The sequence below is a fragment of the Cynoglossus semilaevis genome, chromosome 8 (assembly GCF_000523025.1).
Source record: "Cynoglossus semilaevis isolate Cse_v1.0 chromosome 8, Cse_v1.0, whole genome shotgun sequence".
NCBI lineage: Eukaryota > Metazoa > Chordata > Actinopteri > Pleuronectiformes > Cynoglossidae > Cynoglossus > Cynoglossus semilaevis.
The window spans coordinates 27,705,034-27,726,382 of NC_024314.1; the positions used below are offsets into that span (position 1 = coordinate 27,705,034).

General features: G+C 41.4%; 1 protein-coding gene and 1 long non-coding RNA gene across 2 annotated transcripts; one reads left to right on the forward strand and one right to left on the reverse strand.

Moving 5' to 3' along the window:
* Positions 1-1,296: 1,296 nt before the first annotated feature.
* On the forward strand, positions 1,297-20,871 carry rerg (RAS-like, estrogen-regulated, growth inhibitor). The gene is made up of 5 exons (XM_008315959.3): positions 1,297-1,895; positions 5,993-6,129; positions 16,030-16,086; positions 18,949-19,022; positions 19,914-20,871. The coding sequence occupies exons 2-5, from the start codon at positions 6,069-6,071 to the stop codon at positions 20,322-20,324; spliced, it is 603 nt and encodes a 200-aa protein (XP_008314181.1). The 5' UTR covers positions 1,297-1,895; positions 5,993-6,068; the 3' UTR covers positions 20,325-20,871.
* LOC103382974 (uncharacterized) lies at positions 2,458-6,075 on the reverse strand. Its single transcript, XR_001760408.2, has 4 exons — positions 5,962-6,075; positions 5,714-5,799; positions 3,628-3,801; positions 2,458-3,438 (listed from the first exon to the last, which is right to left on the reverse strand). It is a non-coding gene; the product is annotated as an uncharacterized LOC103382974 (long non-coding RNA).
* Positions 20,872-21,349: the final 478 nt, after the last annotated feature.

A 21,349-nucleotide genomic window follows, 5' to 3' on the forward strand; every position in this document is an offset into this window, starting at 1 on the left:
TATTACGTCACCCCAACAAGTTCTTATGAAATATTACTAAACACATTTTTGGCGCAAAAGAGATCGATGTGAAAGTACCCGTGTAAACAAGTACTACAAATACTACATTACCCCAAAAACTCTACAAACCGAAATATCCGTATGTTTGACCTCCATTATCTGTTCTGTCGTAATACAACCCTTGTTCTGCTTTTCTTTCTTTTCTTTTCTTTTCTTTTTTTTTGGGGGGGGGGGGGGTGCTGCCACATGTCTCCAGGTTTTCCCCCAGTGTAAAGTATCTTATCTAATCTACAATATCTAAGAAAGTATCACGTTTAAACACTACATACTTTAATCTTCAAATGTGCAGCATTTTAATGTCAGTTTTACTTGTGAAATATACTTTTTCAAATTCCACTTTTTTTCTTCACATTTTAAAGTCTGACACATGTTACCTTTGACCTTTGATAAAGTCTTAATCTAAATTGATTAGCCATACTTTTAATAAAATTACTACATATTGTATTTCCTGCACCATGTACCTGTCTGTCTTTTTCTTGCGATTATATTATACAGTATATACAGATTATACATATATGCATATATACGGACACATATATACATACATACAAATATATTTGAAGTATACCTATATTCTGGAGCCAGTAGAATATATAGTCCTTCCTAGTGACGTGGGGAGGGGATAATGTAACGCGATCTTGTCGCCACACTCACACTTTAGGTCGCTATAGAGACAACACTTTTCCTCCAATCCCGTTTGTTTTTGAGCCGTAGAAGAAAAACTAGAGTAACTAAAGTACACGGAGAGATTCCGCAATACACAGGCAAAACAAACGTAGAGTTTTGTGGAATATAGGAATTATCAAACTCGCCCGACGGTCATGTGGACGGTGTCAAGGTTTTGCTTTGGGTCAACATTGCCACCATGTGGACAGCCTTGAGATGTACGCCTGCTCTCGTCAACTTACTGTAGTTCATGTCATTTACATTTAAGTTCACTGTTTTAATTTCAAAGACACAAAAAAATAAAAATCACACGAAGACATATTGAAATAAATAATTCCTTTAAAAGTTTTAAAAAACGGAACTCGACTACCTGTAATAAGTGGTGCTTTGGCCCAGAGGCAATGTCTCTGTCATTGGTGTGGAACCCCCAGGGGTCACCTCCTGGGCAAGTTCGAAGCCCGGTTAGGGCGGTTAATACCTTCCAGTGGACTCACCACCCGCAGGACGGTTTAGGTATGGTGCAATGTGATTTGGGTGGCGACTGCTGCCCCCGCAACCCGGTAACGGATAAGCGGATGAAAATGGATGGATGGACTACCTGTAATACAATCAGTTCCCCTTTCTGGTGCGAAGGGAATGCGCACGCGGAACCGAGAGACTACGGCGTCCACGAAACGTCGTGAATCACTTTTTAATATGGGCGGGGTTTAAGTTACTTCCTCACAAAGTGAAGTTCATATATTACTACGCAACACATTTGTACCAGCATCCAAATGGAAAGTGCGTGAATATCGTGTTATCGTGTGTTTTTCACCTTCCGCCGCTTGATGTCGTTGTCCCCCAGCTTGAGGAACACACAGCTACTCAGCAGCGGCAGCACCAGTGGGAGATCACCGCGTGAGAAACTCCAGCTGCTCCGCTCCATGTATTTCCACTGACCCTGCTCCACAGATCCATTCATCCCACAGTCACAGCTGCTGCTCGGTCACTCCGCTCACCCTCCGCCCGTCTCTCGGTGTCGGGTCCATCCTGCACTGCCTCCACACAAGTGCTGCGACCGCACACCTGGGAAGGTCAGGTATCCGTGTCTGAAACCAGCAGAGCTGACAACAACTTGGTCCTCCTCTGTCCAGGGCTACATCTACCGGACTTCATCGCAGCGGTTTCTGGTGAGTCTTTTTTTCTGGTTCTTCTTCTTCCACGGTCCGTGTGGAATACACTGTTCCGTGTTGTTACATCAGAGGATTCCGCATCTTTTTGGTTTCAGTAAAACCTTTAGGACAGAGGTCTCTCAGAGGAATTTAAAAAAAAACTACGTATTTTTATATTGACATCATTTGGATATTTTAGTGGCCAACTAATCGACGAGTCATGATTATTTTAAACGGACGATGATCGATTCTACAAATGTTCTATATTATACTGTACAATTGAAGTTATTGAAACATTGTATGTTTTGCCATGTAAAAAGGTAAATGACCTATCAAAACAAAAGCTTTTCTTTTTTTTTTCTTAAATTTTGAAACAACTCTTATCTTTCTGTTCTGGATTGAAATCAGAGTTCCGCTCAGTTCTGTTGTCATCCTGAGATTACAACATCAAATAGTTCATGTTTTTACAGATGTATATGTTTCACGTATACTCTGTAACTGTCTGATGATTCACAGTTGATAAATCTCTAAATCAGCGTCACCTAATTTATTCTTCAGCAATAAGGCAGTTTTTCTTTTTTTCTTTTTTTAGAGAAGTGTCTCGTGTCCGTCTTCATGAATATGCAGCCTCCTCTTACTCAGCTGCTTGATGCCCCTTCGTCGCCCCCACTTGGGTTTGAAGGACGTGATCAGCATTCATGTGCAGATCTGATCGTTGCAAAACAAAAAAGAGCTCAGGCGTCCGTCACTGCACATACTTGTGAAAGCTAGGGTCCGCGGGGCTCGAAGCAGTCCAGAGTGAGGTTCGATGCCGCGATTGATAGAATCTCCATAGACACGTAGCCTTTGGTGCTGATTCACACGTCAAGATAAGGTGATCACTGTGGAACAGATCACTGTGACCTGTAGTGATCGTGTTGATTCAACTACAGTGAGACAGGCGGTCGACTGTCTTCTGTTCTTATCAGGTGTTTCCTGAGCGTTTGTTCAAAGTTTGGTTTCTTTAACAGTCAATAATAAGGAAATAGTGATCTGAGAGATGGGACTTGATGGAACAAGTTCAAAGTCCACCAGCGTCAGAGACTGTGAGTCGACACTGATGATACGCAGTCATCTGACTGTTAACTGTTGGAGAGGTAGTATTTTTCTAAGGAAATCTGTAGCCTCAATAGTAATGTTACAGATTATTAGAGGAGCAGTATATCGTATTGTGGCCCGTATCGTCATACGTCAGATTTTTGTCAATACACACCCCTACAGATTATTATAATTTTGATAAATGTCTGTCTTATATATTATTAACTATAGAAATAAAAGTCAGTGTATGTTGTTCTGTCATGTATTATAATCTGATGGTAAAAAATAAAGAAGCTTCTCTCAGCTTTTCTGCCTGGTCGTCATCCACAGGCCGTGCACCGCTCTCCTCCGTCTGCATGTTGATGACAGGCCTGTGGTCGTGCAGTCTTTCTATAGCCTGTGGTGCTGCAGGTCTCCTCCCAGGGTTTGGACCTCGGAGGTCTGTAATCTGCCTCAGCCACAGCACCACCACCCAGATTCATTTCTCAGGGTAAAAAAAAAAAAAAAAAAAAGGCACATATTTCAGCTGGGCACAGGGGGCAGCAGGGAGTAAAATCGCATATGTTTTAGGTTAGGGTTAAAAATGTCTTTGTAATTAATCACCGGTCGGTGAGAAGAGCAGTCAGTTACTGCATATGATGGATTGTCAAGTAATTATTAAATAAATATTTACTTTTTGCAGAAACCTTGTTTTTTGCAGCCATTTCACCGGTTGTCTGAGTAACGAACATGACTATCCCATAATAGTCAAGAGTGTGAGCGCCCTCTACTGTTCTCCAACACCGGTGGTCGATCGGGGTCCATCGTGTTGATTGCGATCACTGTTCCATCGATCTGTGCATCGATCCTGGAAATGTAAAATTCAAAAACGTATAATTATTATCAAACGTAAATCCCCCTGCTGGTGTAAAGATGAACTGTCTGTCTGACATTTCTGAAGAAGTAATAAGAAGTTCTGTCTTCACACTGTTTTGAGCTTTTTTGATTTCCTGGCTTGTGTGTACCATGAAAAGAGAGAGAGATGTCGGTCTCGGAACCTTCAAGGTCAGTTTGATGTTGACGAAGGTTTGGATTAAAACAGACCTGTTGTGATGAAGGGGGGAAACTTAGGGTCAGGAGCAAAAGTGTTCAAAGTGCCGCGCAGGTGGCAACGGTTGTGTGTGTTTGTTTGTAGAAGCGATGGAGAAGGAAACGTTGACGGTGAGTCAGTGTGATGATGGGTGGAGTGGGTGGAGTCTATAAATGGTAAAATGGAAAGAAGAATGACCAGAGAGGAGCCAGAGTTTGAGAGTTTGCTGCATGTTTCTCTGTCTCTCCATCACTGGTGTTTCCCTTCTGCTGCGTAGGAGAGCAAGGGATCGCTTTATTGAGGTGTGTGTGTGTGTGTGTGTCTGCCCACAGCGTATGACTGATACAGAAAGCAGAAAACGGAAGCAGATGCATAAAAGACAACTCTCATGTGCTGCAGCAGAGAGCGTCCGTGGGCAGCAGCTCTTTCTCCCATTCATTCTGAACAAACTGAGGCTGTGTTTATTTTTGCTTCACAGCTTTGTCAACCCGTGGCCGTGACCAGTCCTTTCATTACAGCATAATGAAACGGACGTGATACCAACGTAACACACACGGCTTTAAAACCTGATTTCTGAATCGGTCCTTTCTACAGCAGCAATAATTCAATAATCCAAATAGAGAAAGGAGGCGTGGCCTAGTGGCCTCTTTTTTTAGTTTTTTAGTTTTTTTAGAGTTTGTGTAACAAGATGAAACTCATTACTACTGCACTGTAGAACGTGTTTCGACTGCACATCAAAGACTTGTCTAAACTCCTCAAACCTAACTGAACCTCCACCTTAGCTGCAGATAGTTGTAATTAAACTAACAATAGGTTGGTCTTCAGTGACTGAAAAGTTAGAAAGTGGCCACCGAAAAGACTGGGGGTGAAAGCTGAGTTGGTTTAACGATTCTTCCTGAGTCGCGAGATATGGATCATTCAGGTCATTTCAATCACAGGTGTCGGCTTGTTTACAGTCATGAGGTGAAGTATGGGTTGCTGAAGAAAGAGAGAGGGAAAAAGAGAGAGAGAAAATAACTGTGCTGCTGGTTTGTTTTCTTATTAAACAGACTTGTCCCTGGTTGTTTAACTGGGCTATATTTGTGTTTTGTGTTTTTTTTTTCAAGTTCAGCTGTGTGTGTGCGTGCTTGTGTGTGTGTGTGCTTCCCTGCTCCCTCTGTCTTCATACTCATTTATCAGACATTTCCATCTGCTACACACCTGCACAAACCTGGTCAGTCAGTCAAGGCTTGAACAGAACACACTGACCTCACTGTCTTTTTTTTTTTTTTACCATGAGCTCACCGTGGTGTTTTACACTGAGACTTTATTATGTCTGGGCTCTGTGTGGGTTATCTCCATCACATGGAGAGTGTGGCGTGTGAGAGGGTTTATTAAATCTCTGCAGGAATAATAATGTCAAATTATTTTTACTTCCTTAGATTAAAAGTATATTTGATATTTATTATTAAATACATTGCAGAACAGTGTGTAATAAAAAAATGATTAACATATCAACAAATGTATTTAAAAAAAAATAAAATAAAATCTGTTCTATCTGAGCTAAAAAGAATGTTTCTTACCTGTGTGTGTAAAGAACAGTGAATAGAAATGGACCAGAGCCAGAAGTCACCGAGGTAAAAATGGTAAATGATTTATTTTTGGGGTTCATTTATTTATAAATCTGACTCTGTGGGAGTCTTTGCCTCACCTGCCATGAACCTCGCCACACGCCGCTGGTTGTTTTATACCAGTTTTTTTCTTTCTTTTCCCCCAGTCACACGTCACGGTATGACACTGTATATAAAAATGAAAATCAGTGAATGAGTCATTAACTTCAGTGGCGAACCTCGCCACGGCCTGACACTGAAAATAAAAATGAAATTCAGTGAATGAGTCATTAACTTCAGTGGAAACAACATATCATCAATGAAAAAAAAAGTCAAAACCCTAACTCACCAATGACATGATTCACTGATCTTTTCCTCAGACCCCTCCCTGGATGGATGGTTGAACTGGGAGCTTACTGATTGGCTCGCTGAGCTTCGTCGGTCACAGCCGCTGCCATGGCCAAAAGTCCGGAGGTTAAGCTGGCTGTCTTCGGCAGAGCAGGGGTCGGCAAATCAGGTAATCTGCTGAGTTTACTTTGCACAAGATGGAGGTTCTTTTAAAATCCGTCTTACCACCGGGTTAATGTCAGTATGAAGAACTGTTGGTGACACTGATTCCACTGCAGTGTTTTTTTAAAGATGATTTCTGAGGGATGTTTGAAAAACAAGAGTTTTGTGCGTATACGTCTGCTTTGTTAACTTTTATATCTGTCAGTGTTTTAAAAAACTTGTATATTGCAAAATATTGTATTGTTGCCACGTATCCTGTTCCAAGATTCTTGCCAATACACACCCCTGGTGTCTATTGTTGGCAATTGCGTGAATAGTCAACCTTACAGTAGGAGGTTGGTTGTTTAGTCATGCTAGAATACCTTCACTCCTACAGGCATGTCTGTTGAGTCATTACTGTGTGGGTTTAGCTTTAGCTTTAGCAGCAGCAGCAGATCAACTTCAGCCGTTCAGCAGCTCCGTGTGTTTTCTCCAGTTGCTGGAACAGTAACACAGACCACATGGTTCCTGCCAAATACAAACCAAGACATATTGCTTCTGTGTCTCGATCAGCAGTGTGGGATTTGGTCCGTATTGGAGGAGGTCATTAAAAAGCTGGAGGAGCACAACACCAGTACTGTTCCAGAGGCGGGAGTGAAAATGACTCCTCTCCATCACCTTCATCATTACCTTCAGTTTAAAGGGTTTGGGCTATAAAACTAGGCAGTGAGCCAGTTCAGGTCTGTTAGCAATCTGCAACACTTGGAATCTGGAATCAAAGACCTAGGATCTGTAAAAAAAAAGAAAAAAAGTCCTTTAATAACATTTTATTATTGTTATTCGACTGTTTACATACAAAAAGTATGGACTGAACTTCGACATATTCCTGTTTCTTGTGTAAAATGACAGCAACAGAAAACACGGAGGAGAAACGGTTGCTAGGTAGATTTTATATTTTCCAAGAAACCTGTGTTGGAGTGAGCTTCACCTAATGGTAAATGTATACACTAAATCCCTCTTAAGCCCGTCATGTCACCTCCCTTTGGCTTAAAGAGGTTTCAGGTGATAAATCATTGAAAACATCTGCTTTAACTAAGCTCTAAAGTGTAATCGCTCACAGAGTTGTCTTTGATCTGAGCTGGCTCCAAGTACAACTGAAGATACGTTGTGGTACGCGGTTGACGACAGCTGACCTTCCACCTCCGTGTACAGCCGTATGTTCTACTAAATGTTCAGTAGACAGAAAAAGCGCAATCTACAAACTCTGTGAATAACTAAACTGACACCGCTTCCAAATATTAGCTTTAAAATAGGCGGTACACGGTGGGAGAGCGTGAGCGTTCGTTCTTTCTGTATGGACCGTGGATGTTCTTTCCGTGTGTGTATTTGTGTAGCATTAGATTAACTGTTCACTCTAAATTGACCAGAGCTATATGTGTGATGCATTGGTGAACTATCCAGAGTGTACCATGCACTTTTGTGATGTACGACGATGACGGACAACATTTTTGTTTTGTTAGCCCAAAAAAAAGTTGTCACCTGCTGCATTTATCCATTTACAAACACAACACTTATAACTAGGAACGTGAGAAAAGATCAATAATCCTCTGACCTGAACCAGTGCTAACAATTAGCAGAGGACCTTACTTTGAGCCTCTCAGTTTATTGACCTAGCTAAGGGAAACCTTATGACCCTGGGAAATAAGATGAATTTGTCCAATTATTGTACGGCCACTTGGAACACAGACACAGAAATGCACTGTGGACCAATAACAACAAAGTAGGACTATCCTATCGACTGGGCAAGTCAATATAAACAACAACAACAACAACAACAACAAAAAACAGGGGCATAAAACATTGGTGGAGACGAGCATGAACTGATACAAAGATCAAATGTCTTGGACTGGAGATACAAATTAATTCTGTGGTGCTTCTCAACTCAGAGCTTTTAGCATCTCGGAGCTAATTGCTTTGAGTTAATGTCTTTTCCCTGTTGTCGTGCTTTTCTGTCTCCACTGACATCGGATTAATTTTTCTAGCAGACACTTGGGAATTAAGTTAGAGAAAGAAGAAACAACAGAAAACATAGAACTTGAACCATATAACCAGAGTATCAACGATCTTAAACATAACGTGAAAAAATTACAGACGACAGTTTCAAACTATGGTGAGCAAAACAGGTCACAGGTCGCACTGTTGCTTTTCCCCAAACGGTTGAATTGTTGAATTGTTGAACATTGAATAATGCCGTTGCTTTTAAAAAAAGACATTTACAAACCCTTCAGTGAAACAGAAAAATCAGTTTGTCAAACTAGAGAACCAACAACACATATTCATTTTTAAACTTTTGACCAGAACGTGCGCATAAAAGAACCAGTCTTGTTGCTCCTCAAACATTTGGTCTCCACCTAGCCTGTCCGATGGTCAGAGAGCGGAATAACAAAAGAGCGAGCCAAAGCACCTCTCCTTCAGAAATACTACCGTTCACTACACTTCCCAAGACTGGAAAGGTGCCATGAATCTGCCTCACAGTCCAGAAGTTGAGCTAAACAGGCAGGCGTGACAAATCCACACACGGCACAATGCAGCTGGACTGGTAGATGGACAGCTACTGTGCTGGACAGAGAAAACTTGGATTTATGAAAGAGGCCCCGCTTAAAGTAGCAACGTAGGGAGTGGCGTCTCTTTGAAAATCCCCCACACGGTCCACTGTCCACATGTCTGACCATCGGCAGAACACACGGCTGTGAGTATATGTAGAAAGAATCTACACGTTATCATCGTTTCTGTCTTTCAAAGGTGGTTGTAATGTTTAAGGGAGAGAAATGTTAACACAAATTTAATTGTACCAGCACTCCACCCATGAACAGGAGCAATGTACTAGCATTTACATGACTCCCTGTGGTGCAGTGGTCGAGACCTAGATGGGATGGGGGTGGAGGAGGGTGAGGGGATCTAAAGATTCTTCATATATTAAAAAAAACCATAAAAATACAAGCCCTATCTTCGTATAATTTTATTAAGAAATTCTTCTCACTCAGACGAGGACGGCTCTGTTTCAAAGCAAACAACTTCCTACATTTTCCTACATATTTTACATATTTATGTTATAGTACATTGTTCCGATTTACTGCAAAACGTTTTTGCTGCAGGATCACAAAGCATCTCAGAAGTCCTGAATGTTACGAATGTAAAGACTTAGCCTGAAAGCTTTTTTCTTTTGATTTGTGGTTTTTTTTTGTGTGATTTTTTTTGTATTTTGTGAACCTGCAGTCTTTTTGTCGTTTGCTCTGTGGCAGAAAAGTCTCGCAGCAGTGGTTCAAACTGTGTAAAATGCCAGATTATTGACTGATACAGGATTTCTGCGGCGAACCTGTAATACTTCAAACACCTACTGTGTGTAATGATGGTACTGGATTAGAAATTTAGAAGGTTTTTGTTGGAGCTGTGGTACCGCTTCAGTTGCATGTAGCATATTTGGAATAGATGTAGCAAAAAGAAAAAAAAATAACTTATTGTTCAGGTCATATGTGAAGAAAATGAAGAATGAGGCATTCAGGCATTTTTCTTCCGCCCAGAACTCACAGTGAATGTTATTCAGACGGTATCAAGGACATGAATCGATTCAGAAAGTTACAGCCTTGGATAATGTTTACATGTTATTGTTTGAATCTAAGGCCACGGCCAGATGACAGGCAAACAGGAGTTTTCTTAATTCATAATTTTTCAAGCCATTCTCATGTGGCAGATTTTGTCAGTTTGGAGGTGGTCGCGCTACCCACACATGATGGCGGTTGTTGAAGCGTTTTCCCTTCGGTCTTTTGTCCAGTTATTTTTAGTTCACACCGTCAACCTTCCGCAGCCTTCACATGTTGTCTATTCTCCACTTAAGTGCCCTGATTGCTGCCGCAGTCCTCAGCAGGCGTGAGTCATCGGCGGACGCTCAACTCCTTTGCTTTTAACAATGCAGCTCTCAGGAGATTAGGGCTTTTTAAATATTCACACTGCATCCATTAAGTACTTCCTTTTTTTTTTCTCTCCTCAAGCTGCTTCACAGTTAATATTTAACACGCGGAGACACGGATGGTTATGTTTGATTGATTGATTGACGACGGCACGCTTTGTGGATTTTTATGGTGTGATTAAGAAATACATCGAGTAAATCAGTCAACTGATGGTTAATTAATAGCACATTTTCATTCACAGTTTCATTGGAACTCAGTGAAAATAAATCTCAATATATCGCTGTGCCTATGGTATCGTAAGTGCCCATGTATCGTGATACGTATCACATCGCCAGATTGTTGCTAATACACCGCCTCAACAGTGACCAGGGAAAGACAGCTGTGAGCTGTGGCTCCATCTTGGTCATACAGGGTTTGACCATTACGGCAGCAGTCGCAGTGAAACCCCCACTAAGGTGGAGCGTCTCAGCTCAGCTGCCTCACACATGGCTCTTCCAAAATACTGCTGTAGATCTATTGTTAGACTTAATAAAAGGGATGAATGCATTGTCGGAATCCTCACGCCCTTCCCGTTCTAACCACACAATTGCGGGCCACCGTCCTGCTGCATCCACACTGCCATGTGAAATCAAAGGATCGCTGCTGTCCCATTTACCCGAGCCGCAGGTCCCGCAGGAGAAGAACTGCCACCCCCTGGTTTTCTGCTCTGCCATTGTGTGCACAAGGAGTTAGTCCAGAGTGGAGCTCAGGGGAGTTGGTCTGACCTTTTTATTATCATTCACTCTGAACTTTTGAGTGCAGAGACTGGCCTCTCTCCAGGAGGCAACAGTCAATTCTATTTGAACCAGTTTGCAAACAAACAACTTAAGATTTTAAAGAGAGTCAGCCGATCAGTCGGGGGAAACATTTTTGAATCTCGATGACAAAGCATTGCCAAAAATACTCTTTCTTGTTCTATATTTAGTGCGGCTTAAGAGACATTCCTTTATTTAATTAATGGATCATATGATGCTTTTTATGGAGCCAGATTTCTGTGCTCTGCACATTTGAATAAAACCAAAAACACAAAAGTAAATGTAATCATTTTAATTCTAGTCCTGTGCTGCTACTGGTGATATGATACCGTACTTTTCATGTGCTGATCAAGTCAAATTTAAGTCGGATTTTTTTTTTTTACATCTGGTCCAAAACCAGCAGCCTGTCTATTCACACAACTACAGTAGTTTAAAGCTAACAGTGAATTAGAGCAGCTGAGGAAAGTGAAACACTGCCGACGTCTGATGGTTTTATTTATTGTGAGAACTCGAGGAGCCCGAGGAGGAAAACACACCAAGTGGCCCGACTGCACTGGTGTGACGCAGCGAGTTTGTTTACAGCACAACAAACTTTAATTATAGGCTGTCTGCCAGTGAGGAGGCTGAGCACGCTGCTGCTGAAACAGACATGCTAACGTTCACTGCTGGTCGTCGCCCCAACAACAACAACATTAGTTTTTATTGTTCTGTTTATCACATGGTCCTGCTGTTCAGACTCAGACACTCATTTATTTTACAGGCTGGACTAGTTGTCAGACGTACAGTAGCTCAGTAACAAGAGGAGCAGTGATGCAGAAACCAGGGGGAGGAGGAGAGAGTTGATGGTTCACTTTACCAGTTTGGTTTCTGCACCAGTCACTATTGAGCCTCACATGTAATTTAAGATTTTCACAATAAAACAACAGCAAACGTTCACACCTCGCCACCGTCCCGTCGTCGGTCAGCAGACGTACAGCTGATCATTTTGCAAAAACGTCCTGTGTCAATGTTTAAATCTGGTTCTTTTACAGATTGATAAACACTGTTGTCTTAGTTTTTATGTCTTTCTGTCACAGCTCACTGTTGACCCTTATATGGATACTACCCAGAATTCCCCAGACAACGTTTTTCTTCCAAGTAAAATGTGTGTCTGTGATTGGCCCAGGCAATAATTCTATTTCTTATGGGAGCTGACATGTTTACTGTTGCCTTGCGTGTTGTTGTTGTTACTCTGCTGACTTCCTAATTCCCACATCCATCCATGCAACCTATTGGCCAGAGCCCAGAATAAATCCCAATGAAGCCTGATTGTAGAGCAGCGGTTAGATAAGACAAGATGTCCGACTCCATCTCAGTTATGTTTGGCTGGGACGGTGGTGGACGGTTTAACTCTCAACAATCACTGCTCCACAAGGAAACACAAACAGATCACCAAATTAGACACGTCACTGTCATCACTACTGCACGTTCCACAGGGTTTCAGTGTTAGCTGTCTGGGATGCTGACATGCCCAAGGGACAGACGAGCGATGAAAGGATTTCTGGGAAAGTTCGACAACTGAAAAAAGTAGCCTGACCTTCTGTACAGGAAGTAGTTTGGGCGTTTTTCATGACAATTTGTTTGCCTGCTTCATGCATCAAGACTTCAAAGTCAGTGCCTTCGACAGTATAATTGTAACGACATAATAAAGAGCTAAAGAACGCAAGGACAACAGTGAGGAGCACAACATACATCCTCACACAGTTGGACAGGTCTGACATTGTCTTTTTGGTGTATATATATCGTAGTCAAACTGCATTTGGACTTTAAGGACCAGTTGGACACATAACTAGAATATGTTCAAGTCTCATCCTTTAAAAAGACTTTAGTCATTCATAGATTACTACTCCTCCCTGGAAAGTACTACAGTCACAAAGAAAAAACAAAACAAAATCACCGGGGATTGAACCCGTGATCTTCGTGCTGTAATGTCAACAGTTCCATCGACCTGTTCACCGTTACAAGCTACAAACCACAGTTCTTTTAGAGTGAAGATAAAACTGGGGCCAATCAACAAAAGGACAGTACTTCTGTCAGGAGGAGTTAACACCAGGATTACATAACCTCAACGTGTCACATGGACGAAGAAGATGAAGAATCTCTGTCAACTGTCAAAGGTCACAGCCTCTCACGGTTACCAACCACATCGGTCAGAAAAATACTTCTAAAGTTTCCATTTAAATCTGTTGGATTGACAAAAATAAAATATCACAGATCAACGTAGTGAAGAAAACAATGTGAGGAAAATGATTAGAAGTGATGGCTGCAACATAAATTGGAATTTTAACACACGGCGCCTCATTATCTCAGAGTAATAAGTGTCGAACTCTTGAATGCGTTTGGCAGGATTCAGCAGTCGACTCCTGACGTCTGTCTAATGGTGGAAAATCTTTTTTTAATACCCCAGTCACAGGCAGCCAGGGCCACATCATTTCTTTTAATTGCAGCTGTGTCTCTGGCAACAGATCAGCAGGGCAACAATTGTCTGCTATTACTGTGAGAGACATGCAGTAAAATCTAAAACAGTGCCGGCTAATGATTTGACTCTTTTCTTTTTTTATATATATATAAAAACATGAGGAAAACGAGGCAGATGCAGCTGTAGCGACACCTCTGGACTAAACACCACATCCACCATGTCTTACTGAACAGAACCTTAAACTAGGGCCTCCTGCTGATCAGATCTGTTTACAAAGAAAGAACTAGCTACAGTGCTGTAAAACATCACAGCCCACAACCCCGTGAATTGAAATAGTATCAGGAGAACCTGATAACGTGTATATTTTTACCTGTACAAACCACTGTATGAGTTACTGCCACCTAGTGACTGGAGGCTCGTTATCATTCAAGCATTACAGCAGTGGTACACTTATGTCCAGCGTACCAAAATCCATTGGAAGCCCCTCAGGTCCCCCTGCCCCCGATACCTCACAGCACCCCGCCCCACTAGTTGAGAAGTATTGCATTACCCACTTGATGAATTGTCGACGATCTCATGATCAGACTAGTTTAACTACACACATAACAGGCCAAATGTCATTTTTTTAAAACAATTTAAACAATCCCTCCTTTCATTTTACCCCCCAGTATATTTTCCATTTTAATGCAATTTTCACATAATTATTCTTCTGATTCCACTGCCTGGTTTTTTTCCAACCTCTTCTTCATCCACTCTGTTCCCATCTTTGTACTCCTTGTCCAGACATAAAGACCGGAGGAATAAAAGTTTACTGCGGCGGCACAACAAAGGGCGCCCATAAGGAAGCCTTATATTGGACATAGAGACAGAGTGGTCCAAGGTGTCTGACGGAGGGCGAGTCTGTGGGGAGTCAACGATAGCTGTTCAATAACCAACACTGAGCAGAAGCCAAGTCACTAATTGCCTTTTTTTGTTTTTGTCCCTCTGGTCCAACTGTCTGGCCGCTAATGCGATTAGATCACTGCAGATTTTAGCAGACGACGCCCACCAGTTACTTGTTTGACATAAATGTGGAGACTTGACGCTGCTGTGTCCTGTGAAGTCTGGACTGTGTGAGACATTTGATAAAAATCTGATCTCTGCTACAGCCCGGTCTTGGGCTGTAGTGTTTGTGGAGGAATATCAAGTTCTGGAAAGTTCCTTCTTTTCAGTTTGTAGGTGGAGGAACATGATCGCAGCGCTGCACCACAGGTGTAACTTTTACAAAAAAAAAAAAAGGAGGGGGGGTCGCTAATTTTCAGTCATGTCCCCGTGTATTTGGGGAGTAAATTAAGTATCAAAATGACTAGAAAAACTGATATCAAGTAGTGTTACAGGTACAGAAAATGACTAGAAAAAACACTGATATCAAGTAGTGTTACAGGTACAATGGGACTGTTATCAGTTCTCCGATCACTGCCCAGTCACTGGATCAGCTGCCTGTGTCACCTGGTCATCTCACTGGTACAGTGCTCACCATTCCTTGTCCAATCCTGCAGTGAATCTGGGCCACAATGTCCATATTCACGCACGTCCACAAAGACTCCTTTCTACTATGTGTACATTTCTTTCCAGTGGCAGTGAAAGGCAGGAGATACGGTTACCTCTAATGAGGAAAGGACTTCACACCCCATTGGCTGTTCTGTTCATCAGGAATTCAGAGCTCTGTAGCAGAAATGGGACGGAGCAGATTCACTAAGAGAAACTCAGACATCACTTCAACGAAGGAATACTGTCTGTGTCTGCAGTTTAAAAGCATGACAAATACTTACTGACAACTCCTCCCTATTTGGAGATGAGTAAAAAAAGGCCAAGAACCAAAATATAAAAAAAAATCTAAGCATCCTTCATAAAGCCAGTATGTTCAGAAATGTATTTGAAATTTCCAAACATTTTGTTCTCTGAATGCGTCTGTAACACCAGAAAAAGCTAGTCATTGTTGTGGTAGAAAGAATTTTTTTTTTGTTTACAGATGGCACAGTTTGTCATTTGTAAGTGAGAGAAACAACAAATTTGACAAATTACATGAGCAATTTTCACAAACTACAACAAGCCAGGGTTGAACTGATTCATTCATTAGTACGTTGGAGTAAACAGGTTGACGTTTTCATCAGCTTACACCGCAAAACGAGAGCTACATTAGACAGAATTGTTGGTCTGACCCCAGTTAGCTCCTGGTGCATCATAGCTCTGCATCACTGCACATTTCTACACTGGTGTTACTCTGGCAAATACCACTGCAGCTCCGTACGAGTCTGGCACTTTCATGCAGCTCATTATTTGTTGACGATGAAGCATTCAGGCAGTGAGTCACTGACCTTCTGGTGATGCTAATGTCTCTGCTGATAAAAGCTGATACTCCAAAGTGTAGACTAAATAGCCTGTATGAGGGAAGCAGCTGGTGACGGACTTCAAGAGCCGACGTCCCCCGGTGAAGCCTGTTTAAAGTCCGCAGTAATTACAAGGAACTGTTAAAGATTGGTATTAGCATTTAGATGAATGGGTTCGTCTAATTGATTCACATTTGATTAGCAACCAAGAAGTGAGACAAGACAAATATGAGAATAATAATGTGATATTAGAAGAACTGTTAACATTTTCACAGATGCAGTATAAACCTCAAAGAGGAACTCTGTGTCTCATCACGTTTTATCTCTTGTTCTCCGCAGCGTTGGTGGTCAGATTCCTAACCAGACGTTTCATCTGGGAGTACGACCCGACACTGGGTAAGACAGTGACAACAACTGTTTTTGTTATCAACAGTATCATGACTGGTACGACTGTGGATCAGTGGGCCGTGCTGTTGTCTTACTCATTTACACACTCAGGGATGTTCAGTTAATAGAAAATAAGTACTTTGTAACAACTGTGAATCTCAAAAGTCACTGGTCATACCATGGAACTACACACTCTAGTACTGTAGGTGGCAGTATTTGGCCTTTGTATTTGGGAATAATTTGTCTGGAGCTAATTTTGTTTAAAAAGAAAAGCGTGATAAAATCATACTGTGACTGAAAAAAAAATACGAATCATATCGTATCGTAAGTTAAATGTTTCTTCTTTGTGACTGAAAAAAAAAAAGAGGAATCACATCGTATCGTAAGTTAAATGTTTCTTCTGTATTTACATCCCTACTGCTGTGTAATGAAACAGTTATTTTCAATAAAAATGAACTATATCAGTTTATTAATTAAATGCAAAAATTAATAAATAACTGCATTTAAAATGATGTAGGTGACAGACTGCACCGTAGCTCTGGTTATTTTAAGCAACACATTAGCGCTCGATATTCTTTTCCTGTCATACCATAGGACCGATGCTCTTACAGATACACTGATGGAAACCGATCCATCTCCCTTCACACTAATTACAGACGTCGTACCTCTTCTGTAACGTCCACTTTGTATTTTCCTGACTGTACAAAGGCGAAGGCAGCCTTTGGGCTGCTGTTCCACTCCACGGCACATCTGTTTTTGCGACATCACAGGAGAACGCAATTACCAGCCGAACCACAACGCACTCAGGAACATAGTCTCTATTTTGAAATCAATCTCCTCGTTGTTCGTGGAACAACAAGATGATCACAATCTTTTAGCCATTATTGAAAAATCAATCCTCGTGGAACAACATGATGATCACAATCTTTTAGCCATTATTGCAGTGTCACATCTTATCACTGTGACGATCAATGCTATTTTTAGCGATGGGGAATGGGGGGAAACAGGGGAGGGGAGAAGGGGGTTTCAAAATAAAGAGTTAAAAACACAGTGAGAAATAATAGCTGCTTACATAAGGAGGTGGCGTCACAACTATGAAATGCAGCCTATTGCACATAAGGTAGGCACAAAAACAGCCAAGTGTCGTCTGTGGGACTCATCAGACTCCATCAGCTAAATTATCCATTATGTCTTTATGGTTGCAGACTAAATTGCAGACATCCTGCAGGCAGAGCAGAGGAGGTGCTGGAGATTAAATTAAATGTCATTAGAGCCAGGGTACGCCTTTATGCCGATGATCAACTCACATCTGGCCTGCAGAAAGGCTCTTTTGTGCAAATTCACTTCAAACTAACGTGCACCAAGGATTCTGGTGAATATTAAACACACATTCAAACTGAAAAAGACAACCAAGTTCTCCTGCTGATCCTCTCTCCGGCCCTGCTGGATTCTGCCCGAACAGTAACGCCTCGCACACCTTTGAAAGGTCCGTTGTGTGATTTTAAAAATGAAAGTGAGCAATCACTTTAAAATGAAAAAGACTTTGGTTTCTGTAGCCAAAAAAGAGGCCAATTATGTGTTAGTCAGCATTCTCCACTTCTTGTTGTGCATTAGCCATTTGGATGTTAAAGCTTATTATGCAAAGTTACGTGTTGATCTTTTATCCATCTATGTAATTTTAGATAGAAACTCTCCACACATTCTGGACAGTAATGGAGATACATACAGTACATATATTTTTCTTAACATTTTTCCATTTTAATAATTCCATCATTTGATTTAATCACAAATAAAAACAGGTGAGAAACACTGACATCTACCTGCTGTCATTAAAAATGTGTTTTGTCACATTTAGGAATGTTGATTATCGCAAGTTTTATTTGTATTTCTGTTCCAGCAATTTTTTTTTTTTTTTGCATATTTAGGTATATCTATTTTTCTGGATCAATAATGATTAACCATGATTAATAATAATAATCACAATTAATCATGATTATTTGTGATTTATCCAGAGCAACCCTGTGAATAATCAGATTGGATTTTATTCATCTTCTCTTTTCTTTAGTATTGTGTGGCTTCCATCAATGCCCGGCTCTTGTTTGTTCACACCAAAGCCTTGTAGTACTGTCTTTAGCCTGTAGGCCTGGCTGCCTTCAGGCACTCAATGTTTTTTGAATTATAAGGGTTGGAGTCTGTGCCAGGAAAATTACTGCATTTGTTTTCTGGTGGGGATTTTTTTTTTTTTTTTTTTTTTTTGAAGACCTTTAGGAAGAAAGCAGGTCTGAATAACTCATTACGGCGCCTCCCACTGTCAGTGCTTTTAGAGCCAGATGCACAGAAGGGTGGACACAGCCTGACTGTTGCTGTTTGCAGCTGACAGGGACAGCTGCTGAAACAATCAGTCCCAGGAGGAGGAGACACAGTCTGTGCAGAGCTGCTCCTCATGTTTTCAGAAACCTCAGTCGTAAACTGACTTCTGCCTCTGGCTGTACGTGACATTCGTTTATGTCAAGATGCGGTTGATCCTGAAGGACAGACACACACACCTGGGAGACAGCAGGAGACACAGGGGGGGGGGGGCAGGGAGGGAGAGACTGCAGCACAGCTGGGTTTGAACATGCTATTTTAGTGGGGATGTAAGAAAATATCAATACACTGAAATATCGCAATATTTAATTTCCCATTACCATACCGATGTTCCACAGAACTGGATCAATTTTTAATTAACAATTAACAGTCAGACCTTCATGACGTTGGTTCATTTCATTTTGCTTTAATCGTCTCATGTCAAAACCCAAACACGACTCTGGTTGAATCACTTTTAAGTAACAATACGCACTGATTAACCTGGGACTGTTTTGTCGGTTACAGAATCCACTTATCGACATCAAGCCAACATTGATGACGAGGTTGTTACTATGGAGATTTTGGATACAGCAGGTCAGGTAAGAGAAAGGATCCACAGCTGAGTTTTCATGTATTCTATACACAATGTAAAAACCTACAAGAAATAGTTTTAGGAAGTGAATAAGATAAACTGCAACCAGTCACTTCATCTGGCAGAACTTGTCATGTCGTACACACCTATGACATTTATTTTAGTAGAAGGCAAACACAATAAGCTGCTGGGGAGTGACAAGTGAAAGGGAACCTGGAATGGACGCATTATTTCTTGCAGCTGGATAGAAACGTAGCCACAAGGTAGAGCTGGTGAGAGTATTAATACCTTCCAGCAGTGCGTAGGAGTACTGCTGGAAGGACATAACACCCGCCTTGCTAAAACCTAGTGGTATTTATTCTCTATACATCCATCAGAACGTGGGCTACATGCCTGTACAGTAGATAACCATGACACAGGTGACTTTTCTGACTGTGGTTTGTTGAAGTGGACTCCACTTCTTCCTGTCTTATACATCTATGGTCTGATGCTGCTCATCTACGCAAATGTCTCCTATCCACTGTCCTGTATCGTATTGAAATTCTACAGCACTGTATTGATTTTTTAATGAACAATTCTCTAGTGATTCCAATGTTAGTAACCTGGTGTTCAGATGGAACAGCAGCAGAGTCTGAGACTAGGATGAGAGTTTTACTACAATTGAATTGTCAATATATTGTCTTGCCTATAGTATCGCAGTATATAGCAATATATTGTATTGTTGCCCCGTATCGTGATACGTATCGTATCGCTAGATTCTTGCCAATACACCCTATGATGTACAGTAGATCACCTCTTCACAGAACTATTATTATTGAAATCATCTATGATGTAGATCATCTCTTCACAGAACTATTATTATTGAAATTACAGGGAGAAACGTTTTGTTTGATTCCAGGAGGACATCCAGCTGAAGGAAGGTCACATGCGTTGGGGCGATGGATTTGTCATTGTTTATGACATCACAGACCGCGGCAGCTTTGAGGAGGTGACTCCACTGCGGAATCTGCTAGAGGAGCTGAAAAAGCCAAAGAACGTCCCTCTGGTCCTGGTGGGCAACAAGTCAGACCTCGACCACGTGAGGCAGGTGGGCACAGATGAAGGCGAGCGACTGGCGGCTGAAATGGCATGCGCTTTCTACGAATGTTCGGCATGTGCCGATGAGGGCGGCACCGTGGCCGAAGCCTTTCACGAGCTCTGCCGTGAAGTGAGGCGCCGCAAAGCAGTGCAGGGGAAAGCCAGACGCCGCAGCTCGACCACGCACGTCAAACAGGCCATTAACAAGATGCTGACCAAAATCAGCAGCTAGAGACGACGCATTAGATCTTTGACGAACGAACTTTGACTGATTGGATGTGAAATATGTTCTCTACTTATTATTTTAATTTGCTAATATAAGACGACAAGTGCAATGTGTCGTCATTGCATTCTTAGAAAGGAAGTTGTCACTGGACAGCTGAGTGGAGTATTCTGTCTGTTAATACAAAGCCAGAGAACAGCGTGAAACTGGTGCATGCGAGCATGCCACAAATGCAACCCTCTCTAAAGAGAATAGTCGTAGTTTCTTCTGTGTATTTTGTCTACTGAAGAAGATTGTCTGAAGAAGACACTTGTGTTTGTCCGTTCTGTCAGCAGAAGAAAAAGAAGACCAGAGAACTGCTATAGATGTGTATTCACTGTTCTTCACCTGGTACTTTATCCCTTCACGCAATTTCACAAAAATGACTGACCTTCAAACTAAAGTGTACTTTACTTTTGTGACGACGGCAGCTACGCTGTGGAGTGTCAGTGCTGCCTGTGACCGTCCACAAAAAACATGTTTCAAAGAACCAAAACATTAAAAAATATATATAAAACCAAGCAAAGGAGGTTTTCGCTATTTTCTACAAAACCCAGAAAAAGCACTGTTGACATTCCTCCAAAAAAAACAAGGTACTACATTCCTTAATACTTTGGCTCTACATAATAATGTAAACAACAGCTTCATTAAACAAATTCCCAGCAGAAGAAGACAGAGAGGACGCCTCCGTTGTTCAGCTCCACCTACTGTACGTGTCAGAACAGACATTCAGCATAACGAACATCAACAGATCTCCTCCATAACTCTAACTGATGCAGGTACTATTTTCCAAAATGCCAATGAACAATAACATACTCAAAAAACTGACAAAGAGAGTCATACAGAAAGATTAACCAAGCTAACTTCATAGAGGTCTCTTACCACCGGGCCACAAAACAGTACTGGACTATGAGCTATTAAAAGGAAGGTTGAAGAGGAATAAATAAATACATTTTTGGCTTCAATAATTACATATTTAGACTCTTAAGTCATTG

Excerpts from the sequence above, each read along its gene's own strand:
- rerg (XM_008315959.3), top strand. The coding sequence starts at position 6,069 with ATGGCCAAAAGTCCGGAGGTTAAGCTGGCTGTCTTCGGCAGAGCAGGG. Across the intron at positions 6,130-16,029 it reads AGCAGGGGTCGGCAAATCAG|CGTTGGTGGTCAGATTCCTA; the intron begins GTAATCTGCTGA and ends TGTTCTCCGCAG. Across the intron at positions 19,023-19,913 it reads TTTTGGATACAGCAGGTCAG|GAGGACATCCAGCTGAAGGA; the intron begins GTAAGAGAAAGG and ends GTTTGATTCCAG.